This window comes from Nannospalax galili, unplaced genomic scaffold, assembly GCF_000622305.1.
Source record: "Nannospalax galili isolate Female #2095 unplaced genomic scaffold, S.galili_v1.0 scaffold1051, whole genome shotgun sequence".
In the NCBI taxonomy this organism is placed as follows: Eukaryota; Metazoa; Chordata; class Mammalia; order Rodentia; family Spalacidae; genus Nannospalax; species Nannospalax galili.
In genome coordinates this window covers 6,133,106-6,146,547 of record NW_008331995.1, presented here as the reverse complement: position 1 = coordinate 6,146,547, position 13,442 = coordinate 6,133,106, and the positions used below count along the sequence as shown (strand labels likewise).

Sequence of the window (13,442 nt, the reverse complement as noted above, 5' to 3'; positions counted from 1 at the left end):
TTGGAAAGTCTACATTTTATAGCAGGGATTCTCTTTCTATCTCTGGATGCTTTTATAGCCCTTCAAGATACAGAGTCAAATTATCTGGTTAGAAGTTTACATGTTCAATCAAACTTCAGGCTCTCTGACTAGAGCTGAATGCTATCTGATGAGTTTTACCTGAGGTTTGATACTAAAATGTCTAAGACCCATGGTGCTGCTGTTCCAATAAGAGGCCCTAAAAATCACAGACACCAGAGAATTGGTTTTGGAGGAAAAACATACATAGTTGCAAGATGAAATAATAATAGGAGTATAAAGTACCATTAAATTTTCCCTAGGAAAGGTGGACCATAAGACATTTACTTCTTAATCAGTTTAGTAACTCTTAAGAAAGGGGGACAGTGATCTCTGTTTTGTGGTGTGAGCTCCATATATATTATCCCAGTGATTCACATGGCAGTCCACCAATTGTAATTCGATACTATACTGCAATCATAGTAATGACTGTCAAAATATAATGGTCTGAAATAGTTGCCATAATAGATGCAATGATGTCCTAGCTAACTGCAGATTTGAGCAGTGTGTTCTCTGGATTTGGTTAAAGCTGAGGCTGTAAAAATGAATGGAAAATGAAGAGAACAAGTTGGTTTAGAAAGAAGTTATTTACCACTTTAATAGGGCTGTCCAACACGTGGTCACATAGATCATTGTGAAACTTAATTGCTTTCATAGCCATCCTGTCTCACCAGAGGAGAGCTAAATACTCTAGGAAAAAGCAAATCAAACATAGAAAGAGGTGCCATGATAAGACTTGTTGCTACAGCACTATGTAGTTAACAATGGCAGACTTTGGATTTAATCGAGGATGCTTCTGCAGTCTAGGACAGCTATACAAAGCCCCAAGACATTGTATTTACAGGACTCAGTAATACAGGGATCTACAGCCTACCATCCTGCAAGAGTCTTAATAGCATGGTGGAGCAGCTCCCTCAACAATCCTCATTTGTTTATCTGTGGAAAAAGCTAGTAGTTCTAAAAATATTTTCCTGGAAGAGGTTAAAACGGTTATTATATATCAATTGAATATAAAGTATGGTTATGTAAGCCGAGCTTGCATGCTAATATTGCACAGGGTTGAAAGCAATAAAACAAGACGATTGGCTTCTTTGGGCCATCCGGTAAAAACAGAAGGAAGCTCTTGACTCAGTATCATTAGGATGCCTCAGATTCCAGGAGTCCACCTGCAGCCGGCCTTCCAGGAACAGTGCCATGTTGGATTCTCACCTTGGCACATATCTTCCTCACCCACCAAGAGAGAACGTAATGGCAAATAAGACAAAACCAACCAAACATCCAAAACGGAAAGGGACACACCAGCCATCTCACACTGTGGTGCTGTTCATTTCTTGAAGAGAATATATCATATTTCAAAATATTATATGTACATATATTTCAAATGGTACAAAGTAATGGTAGATCCAAATTTGAAGATAGTTGATCGTTCTTCATGATTCCCAAAAATTTCACCGAGAAAACTCTTTCTTTAAACCCACTTTCCATGGTGTTGCCAAAAGATTCCGACTCTTCTTATTATGGGATGTTTTGTTTCACACAGGAAATGCACTGTGATTACCTGGTAACCAGTCAAAGTGCAAATAAGAGATCCATTTTGCTTGTAAGTGTGTAAGAGTGCTTTCAATTTTCAAAATGTATTTTCCACAGGTTGGTTTTCCTCCCTTTTGTTAATTTTTTACAACGAATCCTTCTGTTAGGTTCTTGGATGAATCTGAAATCAAAGACAGAAAAATATTTCAGGGGGTATAGTATGAAATGAAGGCACAAGAAAATGTGTTTATGTCGAGCATGATCATTTCTTGAGTTCTAGGATGTTACCTCCTTAGGTGCCCCGAAGCAGCTCTCAAATGGTGTAAAAGCACATGGACAAAATCCCATATTTTCAGCAATGTGTTAAGTTCATTTCCTTTTTGTCAAAACTGAGGAGAAAGACTTTTGGAGAACTATCTATCCAGGACTTCATAGGTATGCAACACTACCCAGTTACATGGGTCCAATCCAAGTAAGGAGCACACTGTACTTGGTTTATGGTCTTACTGCTGCCGTCTTGAATTTATTATACATTTTAGCCAAGGACTCTACACTTTTATGTTGCACTGGGCCATGTAAATTATGCATTCAATCTCTGTTCCTGTGATGAAATTTGAACTGAGTAAGACATCTCATGACCTTTTCAGGGTGGCCTGTTGTAAGACATTGAGGAGTGACCAGTGGTGAGATCATTGCTTAGGTTAATCCATGTTTGTGTAGGGACAGATGAAGACCTTTGTAAGGTGAGTATTCCATTTGATGATTAGTGTTAACAAGCAACAGACGTCAAGAACACTCCTATGCCTAGAGACGCCACTTAATCCATTTCAGTATGGAACCATAGACTCAAATATTCAGAAGGACACATGCATGCACAGGGAACCACTGGTTTGGAGCATGAATGATGATTCTAACAGTGTGGAAGTCTCTGCAAGGTAGCCTTAGGCAGTAAGCTATTGCTATTTATCACCTCATTTTTTTGAGTGTTAGAAATCAAACCCAGTGTCTTGTGCACACCAGGGTACCACAGAAGCACACTCCAAGACCACTTTCTTCCTGATAGCTTTGGAAACTGAGTACTCTGAGTCAAGGACTGAAAGTCACTTTAAATCTTTCAGTTAAATGGACTAATAATAAAAAGTTTGCATTCAGACATTGCGTAGGCCAGGTGCAGAATGTATAAGAGTTTTCCATAAATTGTTTTTGTTACCTTTCTGCTTAGGTATAATAGATCTTTCTAAACCCTTGTTTTCTATATTCCAATGGTTATCATCATCTTTGGTTGATATTGCCTTCTTTCCCACCCAAAAAAGGGAAAAGTAACATTTACCAAATAGCGTTGAAACTGCCTTTCTTTCATTGCTATCATCCCTCTCTACCACAACACTAGGTGTTCTCCTCTATGGGAGACCATGGGCTCCATCCTGCCACCACCAAATCGCAGAGATATTAGCACACTCAATTTAGAAAGCAGAGGGTTATCTGTATTTACAGATAAGGGAATGAATAAGATTATTTTGTGACTAGGGATAACTGTGACAGTAGAAAGTGGCTTATTTTTTCTTCCTGCACAGTCTTAAACCTCTTAGTCATCTTCATGTCTTTTAATGTCTCTTCCTTATATTCAAATTCATTTTTGTCTGGACAGCTATTTGATATTATTCCTTTAGAGGTCAGTCTCTCTCTCTCTCTCTCTCTCTCTCTCCATCTGCATGAGATAAATTTTTTTGTTTGAGATTCTCCCTCTCTCTCTCTCTCTCTCTCTCTCTCTCTCTCTCTCTCTCTCTTCTTTCTCTCTCTTACCTTTTCCTCTTTCAATAATCTAGAAATCTGGAAACTGAAAGGAAGTCAGAATTGTTAAGACCATAGTTTCTCAAAACATTTCAGACCTGATAGAAGCTGAGTGAAGAAGAAGCTAGAATATGTCAAAGCTGGTATTTAGTTCTTTCAGAAATATAAAATGAAACATTATTGGGTCTATTAGAATGGGCATACATTGGCAAATTCAGCCTCACCATCAGAAGGAGGGCCAAGACAGCATGGACATATGGCAGTGGGGGATTTATATTGGCCAGTCACATAAACACAAACTTGACAAGACAGCTGTTGTGGTTTATTGTGCAATATGAGTTCTTCTAACTCCCTTTGTCAGGAAACAAAACTCAAGTTTACAAGACACTCTGATTGTTTATTTTCTCATTGGTTTAAAACAAATCCACAGTTGTTCAACTCTTCCCAAAGTACCATACCGGACTATGTTCTGCAATATAAATTTGTTACACTTTTCTTTTCAAGTGACTTTGATTTTCTCTGAATTATATCCCTTTCCTGTCCTCAAAATGACTGACAGTTTCCAGTGGGATTATGACATCATTGTCGAATAGATTGTTTTCTCTACAGAGATTTCTGTTCTTCTAAATCAAGCATATTCAGGGTATCAATACGTTCCTGAACACATCGGGCACAACCTCTCTAACTGTTAAATTTCTTTATTTGATATATCATTTCTAAGAAAGCAAATGTTAGGAACTGTCTGGAAACACAGACAAGATTTCTAGTTTATTTTGGGGTTAGTCTTGCTATTGCACACTAATAAAAAACTAATGAAATAATCCAACCAATGGTGAAGGAGGTCAAGGTTAATATTTAACCATGAAACTTCATGAGGATATCCCAGCTACTCTGCAAGAGGGTGTGCAACCAACTTTGTCGTACTTCATGTGGAGTCTTTGACAACCTCTCAAACATGAATACTTCTTTTCTGTATCGTGACATCCAGTGATCTTTGAGTCATTTTAAGATTCTTCATTACAAATCTCTCGATAGAAAATCATTTGCCTAATCCCACTTGTCTTTTATCTCTCTTTCCTTGAGTTCTATTTTTCTGAGATCCAATGTCCCCAGGGTTCTCTTTTGATTGTTACCTATTACTCAGACTAGTCCAGTCCAGTGTATCCAATAGTTTAGATTTTACATAGCATTTATAGTCTCTCTACCTTACCTCGAAAATGAACACCGTAAATCTTTAAATTAGATAGCAAAAGAAAGCATCTCTTGATTATCTACATTTCAAACACTTCTGAGGTTTTGCTTTTGGATGATTATTTTGGATGTAACATACCTAGCAGGAAGGTTTTGAGTAGTTTGATTTCCTAGGGAAAAAGAGGAAAGTCCTTGGAAGCTTTCTGGTAAAGATTTTTACACTGGCATTAGTTTTTATTTTGTTTTATGTATGTGTGTATGTGTATGTATATGTTCTAGTGTGTGGGGGTGCACACATAAATGCACAGAGGTCAGAGCCTGATGTTGGGTATTTTCTTCGATCATTCTGTACCTTATTTTATTGACACAGCAGGGTCTTTCACTGAACCTGGTGCTCACTGATTTGAGAGATTAACTGACCTGTCAGCTCCAGAGATAATCCTACTTCTGTCTTATTAGCAGTAGGATTTCAAGTATGTGTCATCATACCCAGCTTTTATGTGTATACTGGCAATCTGAATTCAGTTCTTTATACTTGCATGGCAAGTATTTTAGCAATTGAGCCATCGCCCTAGTCCTGTAGCTAATTTTTAAAATTTATTTAATTTTTTATGTATATAAGTGTTGTCCCTGCATATATGGAAGTACACCTGTGTCACTCAGCATCCACAGAGGAGGATGCTCTGAAGTAGAGGATGTTGGATCCCCTGGGATCCGGAGTTATGGATGGTTGTTAGTTATCTTGTGGGTGCTGGGATTTGAACATGGGTCTTCTGCAAGAACAGTGTTCTTAACTGATGAACCATGTCTCCAGCCCTACCCTGGAGTTAATTTTTAAACCAGGCATGGAAGGAATGGTAGTCACCATTTTGACAATTAGGTGCATTTTCTAACTTTTAAGCTTTTCCTCTTCTTTTTTTTTTCTGTAAATGTTGGGGGTGCTCTCTTTGAATCAGCCTTGCACATAAGAACAAAAGAGGTGCTTTTCTTTATTTCTCTAGCCTCTTTGATAAGAGAAAAATAAAAATCAGATTCATAATGATTAAAGTTCCTTTGCGAATTAAGCTATTTTAAAAGTTAAATTGCTGGAGTCAATATTTGAAGTGCGTAGACACATATATATTCTGATGGGAAAACACACAGAGGTATAAGAAAAACTAGCACAAACCCTGCTTTCAGAGCCCATACTCTTAAGAAGGTGTTAGTCTACCACTTTTTCAGAATGGGTAGCTCATATTATGTAGATGTGGGCTTAACTGCTGACTTTTGTTTTTAAAAGTGCTTTTTACATTGGGAATTTCCTGGGAAACCTGGCAGAGAAAATGTATATGCATATAAATATTTGAATTCGCTTGATGCTTTCCTCCTCTAAAGATAGACTTGATACTTCTCTGCTTTGCATAGGTCAGAACAGGTATGCCTTTGCATTTCAAACCAACAGCAATCACAGTTCATTTCCCTGGTGCCTTCAGCTGCCTGGGTCCCCTTTAGCCCACCCTGGTGTTAGCAAACAGTGTGCCACAACCTCTATTACAATGATTGGATTCTGCATAAGGCTTCTGTGAGATAGAAAGTATCTGGGGGTGCATTTACAGCATGCCCGAAGGTTAAAACAGACTCTACAGAAGCCAAATCACAACAAAGTTACTTTGCCCTCAGAAAAGTAGCTCAAACTATTTCTGGATGTTTTAATTTTTTAGTTTGTGTTTTGAGTATAAATTCTATTTTCCCAATGGTCTCTAAGTTGGTACTCTTAGAATTGCCCATATTTAAATTCTGAAGTAATTTGATTTCCTTCATTTTCTTTAATGTGTTCTGGTTTTAAAGTCACCCTAAGAACAGGACTTACTTTCTCTAAAGGATGATCACTCAGTGTTAGGTAGGGACTGAGATTTGGCCTAAGACATATAAGTAATATGTTCAAAGCAAAGGTGACTGAACCTCAACTAACTCAGAGTAACTTCATCCAAACTAATTTGTATGCGTATCTGCACATAATTTGGTAAAATCTTTCAGGCAAAACATAAGCATAGGCAAATCTTACCTCTACCAGCTAATTTAAAAAATTGTTTTGAGGCTAAGTAGTACAAGATATCCTCAGTTCTGAATTCTCCCTCATGTAGGTGTTCAGTTGCAATGAAAGACAATAATCTACTTGAATTATTCACGGACACAAAGATGCATATGAACAAACTAAGGTGGTTCAGAAATCGCTCTTGACCACAGGCCAGGCAATTATGGCCATTTACTGGCCAATGTGGTCAACATAAGCAACCGTATTTGATGTACCTTTATTTTGTATGTGAAAAAATAGAATATTTTCATACAGTATTATATGGCATTATTCCTGATTTCTGCATCACAAAGCTGCAAGAACCAGTTTTGTTTACTGAAAATATGATACTGGGAAGAAAGATCCCATCATGCTCTATGATTCATGACACTGGAATTCAAGACACTCTGCAAGGTCTGAGTCACCTTTTTGGTAGAGTAAATGTTCAACATTCAGGATTTATAACTGGTGGAAGTTACTTTAAAAATTGCTAAGAAATTAGCATGCACACACACACACACACACACACACACACACACACACACTCAGAACTGATACTCTGATATTTGGGTGGCACATGATGCGTGTTGTTAAAGTGCCCTCATCCTTTTGCACTAGTGAATAGATGACCCCTGTCTTAAGTGTCCGGGCTTCACCCACTTTGTCCCCTTTAGGTTTCTTACACTTTCCAATCTCTGTAGGGTTAGTGGCTGGCCTAGTTGTGTCTCTCCACCTTGGTCTAGCATCATTATACTCATTCTAGTGGGTCAGACAGTTGTACCCTCAGATTATAATACATTTTGAAGACACTCCTGGTTTAACCAGAGAAATCAAGGAATGATTATTGACTTTACAAAACCCTTTTTACTTCTCTAAGTAAACCTTCAGAACACAGTTATACTTAAATGCAGTCCTTTCCAGCAAACCATCTGCATGAACAAGGCAAGACTTGTTTGACTATCTTTCTGAGCACTATAGCTGTGGATGATTACCCAGGAGCTCCCCTACTGATTCTCTTCACTTTGATTTATTTATGATTCTGTAACAGAAATGTAGAACTGTCCCACACAGAAAAGCCAAGCTCAGTTTCTATTTTTAATTCTTGGATGGACACTGATCTGCCTAGTCCAGACTGTTTTCTCTGAGAGAAATTCCTTCCCTCTGTCCCATTCAAAGCTTTTCTGAATGTTGAACGTCAAGGCAAACTGTATGGTCTGAAACATGAATGAAATATTTGAAGTATGTGAACTTACTCTTGTGGTCTTAATTTTGTTGCCTGTAGCACACATCCATCCAGAATTATCAGGGAGTGTCTTACATTCTTCTCCTTCTAGGCAGGGCTCCATCTCACACCACCATTTCCCAATCACTATGGAAGCTGTGCAAAAAACGAAGACAACTCTATTAGCAGTCCATCAAATAACTCTGCAGACTGATGCTGTATCCCTCTGCAGGTTTTAATGTTTTTTGAAGCACATTACATATTCTACTTACATATTTGAGACTGGATAAGAAAAGTTTACAAAGGAAGATAAGATCTAAACTAACAAGTCTCATAATGCAAATATAACAATATCATCTGATTTCCTAATGCATCCTGTCATCCAAAATCACCCCAAATGATTATAATATGAGGAAGAGGGATGCTTTTGTTTTGCTTTGCTGTTTGAGACAGGGTCTTGCCAGGAAGCCTTTTCTACTCTGTTACTATGTGGGAGACTTGCTTTTAGGTCCTGAGGGATTTTTGACTCACTATTTTTGGAAAAAGGGGACCGTGTGCCATGTTATTGCCTTTAAGGGGACAAAGGAGCTAAGTATTCCTCAGAAGGACTGAGTCATTCTTTCAAAAAAAACAGTTTATGCACCCAGCATTAGGCTTATCCCTTAGCCTAGGGCCATGGAGAATCTCAAAAACCTAGCAAAAGAAAAAAAAAATTGAACTGACTGAAAGCACAGAAGCAAAGTTGCAGAGTACAAATCAGAGTGATGATAAAGGAAAATTTATTCCTTTGCAGTCAAAGGTACAGTTTATATGGGCTGTGGTTTCCTCTTCAAATGTCTGAGAAGGTGTGGGAAGCACTATGACAAGCCGAGCCTCTGATAAAACAGTCCTTCTCAGGGTTATGTCAAGGATGACCACATTAAGATGCTGGCAATGAATTTAGTACATATATTTATTACCCACATTTTGGATAATGAGATTTTATAAAACTCCCTGAGTGAAAAGTTATTTCTTCACAAGCATCAGTCACCCCTGTAGTTTCTCATGGTATTGAGCTCTTCACGAATCTACCTGGGTATTTTTTTCCCATTCAGAAATCTCAAAATGGTCAATGGTAGCCATGTTTGCTTTGGGATACTTTTCTACTAATTTTTCCTTTTTTTTCCTTTTTAAATTATTTATTTAATAACCACATACTTAGAAGAAGCATTTCATTACAACAGCATTGATATATTCAATAACGATTTCTGGAGCTAAGATGCATCTCTTTCAAAATTGGCTGTAAATTTTTAGGTTTACAGTTGAATTATTACAGTTATACAATATTGTACTCCTTATAGACCCTATAAGACATAAAATTAAATGAGAGTTTAACCTTTAAAAAAAGATCTCCATTTCATTATTAAAATACACAGTTTCATACAGAAAAATTCATTTTTAATGCAATTGACATTAAGATGTTTGCACATGCGTTTATAATCTCTATATATCTGATTATTACTAGTCACAGTTGGTTACTTTCTTTTTCTTTTTTCTTTTATACTGTGTATTTTTTAGCTACTCATCCCTCAATGTCCATTTCCAAATGTATCCCCACCATGATGTTTAAATCTCATAGCGACAAAGAGGGAAAATGACATTTGTGAGTATTACAGAGGGTAATATTGAACTGGAATGGGGAAAATCCTCCAGCGAAGTAAAAGCACATCAGTGTTCTCCACCCACCCTGTGTTCGCTACAGGGATCACCCTGCTAACTTAAAAGTCGATGGCTCACACATCAAGACATCCACTTGGACTTTCCTTTTCCATTCTTTCTTTAGCTCAGTGTTTCCCTTCTTTAGAATTCAGGGTTCCTTCAACTTTGTTTCGAGTAAAATGACTGGATAGGGTTATATAGACAATAGCATATCTGTTCTTTTATACTATGAATTTAAGAAAAATTTCAAAGATAATTTACCATAGCCATAGTTGATTGTTATAGTTTATGTGGAACAGATATATACATATGTATATATATATATATGTGTGTGTAGTATATGTAAAAATATATTATATATGTGTGTATATATATATGATAACTTTACAGGATCTACTAAGAAAGAAAGTAGCAGAGGTCAAAGTTTGTTAAGATTTCCATCTGTATGTAGGACAAATGATTCTTGAATGAAACGCACAAATCCCCTCACAAGATTCGAAATGTTATGAGTTTTTAGTTATTTTTCTCTTTAGTAGCAGGGCTCTATACTGAGGCATGGAGTAAGGGAAGTTTCTTGTCATGGGTTAAAAAAAACTTATGCTGATGAATAGGTAACAACATTAAATATTAAAATCAACAGTGTGGAGAACAAGAAGACATGCTATGTTGAGAGGAAACAAAACTAAAGGGTAAAAAGCTCTCTTAATATGAGATAAAAATCAGGGTCTCTGGTGTTTATGGAAAAACCTTTAATCTGTGGCTCCCCCTTGACAGGAGCTTAATCAGAAATAATCTATTCACATTTATAACCAGTTCTGATACTTATTTTTTAAAATCCAACTCTTATTTCTGTATCGCTGCCCTGAATCTAAACCATTGTGAAGAGACACTCTCTAATCTCTGCTCTGAGAGGAAGGACACTTTCTTAATATCCTTTTGTTGAGAATGTGGTTACCCATTCTTCCCACCTTCCATGGTAATAATGAACGCCTGCCAGAGAGGTCAGCCTGTAGTATTTTTGCTTCCTTCTAAAGAGCTGTGTTCTCACCCCTCCTTTAGGTAGTTCTCTGCCCTCTTGGAACTGACCTACTTTGTTACAAGCTAACAAAGCAGTTTCCCTTTCTCTTAGACATTAATATTTTCTAAATGAAAATGTAGACAGACAGAAAGAAAAAAACCCTTCAAACTTATAAAGTACCTTTAATTCAAAGCTGCAAAGATCTGCTGGGGAAAGTCCTTTCGAAGACTAAAAATGTCCCTAGATCTGCTTATAACATCTACAATTCATATTTTGTTTACTCTTTTGAACTGAGTTCCCTGATTCATTGTGCTCTCTGTTATTAGAGTCTGCTACATTTGTCCACCATTGTTTTCTGAAGATGCTTTGAGCGACTCGCTTGTTGCACAGACATCTTAGTATACACACTTCTTCACATCCTAGGTCAAGTTAGGTTCTAATGCTGACTTTGTTCATAAACCTGTATTTCCTACAATATCCTTTATATTCTTCACAAAGAGAAATTCTAAATAGCCTCTTCCTCTACTCCACTGGAAGCTACTTTAAACTTCAGATTATGGGAAAGAGAAGACTGCTTAGAGCCTTCAAAAAATGAGTTAATTAATATCAATGCTATTTAATTATAACATCTTTTAAAATGGAGTTACACTCATAATAAGAAAATGTAAATGTAAATAATTCTTATTAGTATCTGTAAAAAGTTTTTTCAAAGCAGGAATTTTTATTTGAAGTGCTTGTATTTCTCTTAATTTTTAAAGTTAGCAGAGAAAATTATGAACTTCATTATGACATTTTCATGTATATACATATATGTATTTACACTTTCCCTCATATTCATATCTATTACCTTCCTTTTCCCCCTCCTCACCCTCTTGTTCTCCTCTCCCCCGAAAAGTCCCCTTCTGTTTCTATGTCGCACACATACACACCTAATCTAGATTTTACAAATGAATGGCACGTGATGTTTGTCTTTCTTTTTCCCATTATCACTCTTTTCCCATCTCCTGTCCTTTAGAGCCCTTTCTCCTTCAATTTAGTTGATTTTCATGTCTCATGAAATGTATTATATGTATACATTTAGAATATACATCTACGATCTAGATTCTGTAGATGAATAATCATTTTTTAAAAATATGAATTTATTTTTATTTTATGTATATGTGTAAGTGCTGGCATGTATGTATGTTGCATCACATGTATGCAGTGCCTGTAGATGCCAGAAGAGAGGGTCAGATCTCATGAACTGGACTTACATGTGGTTGGAGGCCCCAAGGGCATAGTGAGAGCTAAACCCAGGTCCTCTGAAAGAGCATCAAGTACTTTTAACCACTCTGCCATCTCTCCAGTCCCTGCATATGAATAATTCTTTTCTTTTCTTTTTTTCTGTGTATGAATGTTATGCCTGCATGAGTGTAAATGCACCCATGTCATGCAGTGTCCATGGAAGACAGAAGAAGGTGTCCTTTTCTTTTTTTCTGTGTATGAATGTTATGCCTGCATGAGTGTAAATGCACCCATGTCATGCAGTGTCCATGGAAGACAGAAGGTGTCGGATTCCCTGGAACTGGAGTTACAGACAGTTGTTAGCCACCATGTGGGTGCTGGGATTCAAATCTGAGTCTTCTGCAAGAACAGACAGTACTCTTAACCACTGAGCCATTTCTCCAGCCCCAAGAACAGGTTTTTCAGGTATGGTGGGGAAGGAGCTTGACTTTTGAGAGGATGAGGGCATGTGTGCATATTTGAGGATTTATTGGACGCCCAACAGAATGAAAGCTTTGGCCCATAAGGAGTGTTAATGGGGGTAGTTTTGTGCTGCCAGCACCAGAGGAAAGTTGAGTATGTGAAAGTGATGTGGGGCCCTAGAAGAGTTTTGGAGCAGAAAGCCTTAGGGTAAGTCACAGCAGCAATGATATTATTGTCAGTGTCATCATTAGCAACTGATTATGTGGAGCACTTGTAAATGCTAGGCAGCACACTAAGTGCCTTTCCTTCTCTGGGAAGTTGAATGATGCTTCCAGGTGTCTGCACTACCACACACACTGGACGGACCTGAAGTCCCAGTCCATTTGCTCTGACTCCTGCTATTTGCTGCCTGTGCCTCTGGCACCCTGGCTCAGGCATTTGCTAAACTGGAGGACCTTGGCTTAGGGAACAGCTGTGCTGGGGTGGGGCTTCTGTTCTCCAGGACTGGGGATGAGACACTCGGTCTGCTGCCCTAGAGAAATGGGATTTATGGAATTCCAGTCAGGCTGAGAAAGTAGTGTCTCTGGCTGGGCTGTGATCTGAGAGCTTCTTCCAAGGGATTTGAAGCCTCCTGGGAACTGTGTCCCAGGCTCAGTTAGCCCTCTCCCTTGCCTTTCAGGGATGGGTGACTTGATGCGTGGCATCTCTGGCCTACTCCAGGAAGGGCTGGAACAGGGGTGGCTGGGTGACCCCAGTATAAGCCAGGGACTACGCAGAGCCCTTTCCATCTCACTGTGTGTAGCAACATTGGCCCTAGTGCCTCTCTGAGGAAGCAGATGGAGGCTCTCTTTGAGGGAAACATCCATCCTCACTGAGGGACGCCATGGCATGTCACCAAGGAGAAAGTCTGGATAACAGAGGCGACGATCATGACTAAAATGTGATGACTGTTGTGCTCAGAGCTTTACGTGCTTGCTTAGTGTTCACAATAACCCCATGAGGAAGGAGTTGCCATTCCTCTTACTAATAAGAAAGCCCAGGCTCAGAGAGGTTGAGTAACTTGCCTAAATCCATCCAGCTGGGCAGTGCAGCAGGCCAGATGTTGTCTTTCAGACTGTTGCTGAAAAAAAGAGAGAAGAAAAAGAAGGAAGGAGGGAGAGGAGCAAGGGAGGGATGAAAGGAAGGGAAGATAGGGA

At 38.3% G+C, this 13,442-nt stretch overlaps 1 protein-coding gene across 3 annotated transcripts in view; it reads right to left on the bottom strand.

Annotated features, from left to right (window-relative positions):
- Positions 1 to 629: 629 nt before the first annotated feature.
- Positions 630 to 13,442, bottom strand: part of Tafa1 (TAFA chemokine like family member 1) — a 644,605-nt gene continuing 631,792 nt past the window's right edge. For all 3 annotated transcript variants that reach the window (XM_008827132.2, XM_008827133.1, XM_017796624.1), the window contains exons 4-5: positions 7,876 to 8,000; positions 630 to 1,768 (exon numbers count right to left, since the gene is read on the bottom strand). In XM_008827132.2, coding sequence (XP_008825354.1) covers positions 1,751 to 1,768; positions 7,876 to 8,000 — 143 coding nt within the window. In that variant the 3' untranslated portion in view covers positions 630 to 1,750. The remainder of the gene's footprint in view (positions 1,769 to 7,875; positions 8,001 to 13,442) is intronic.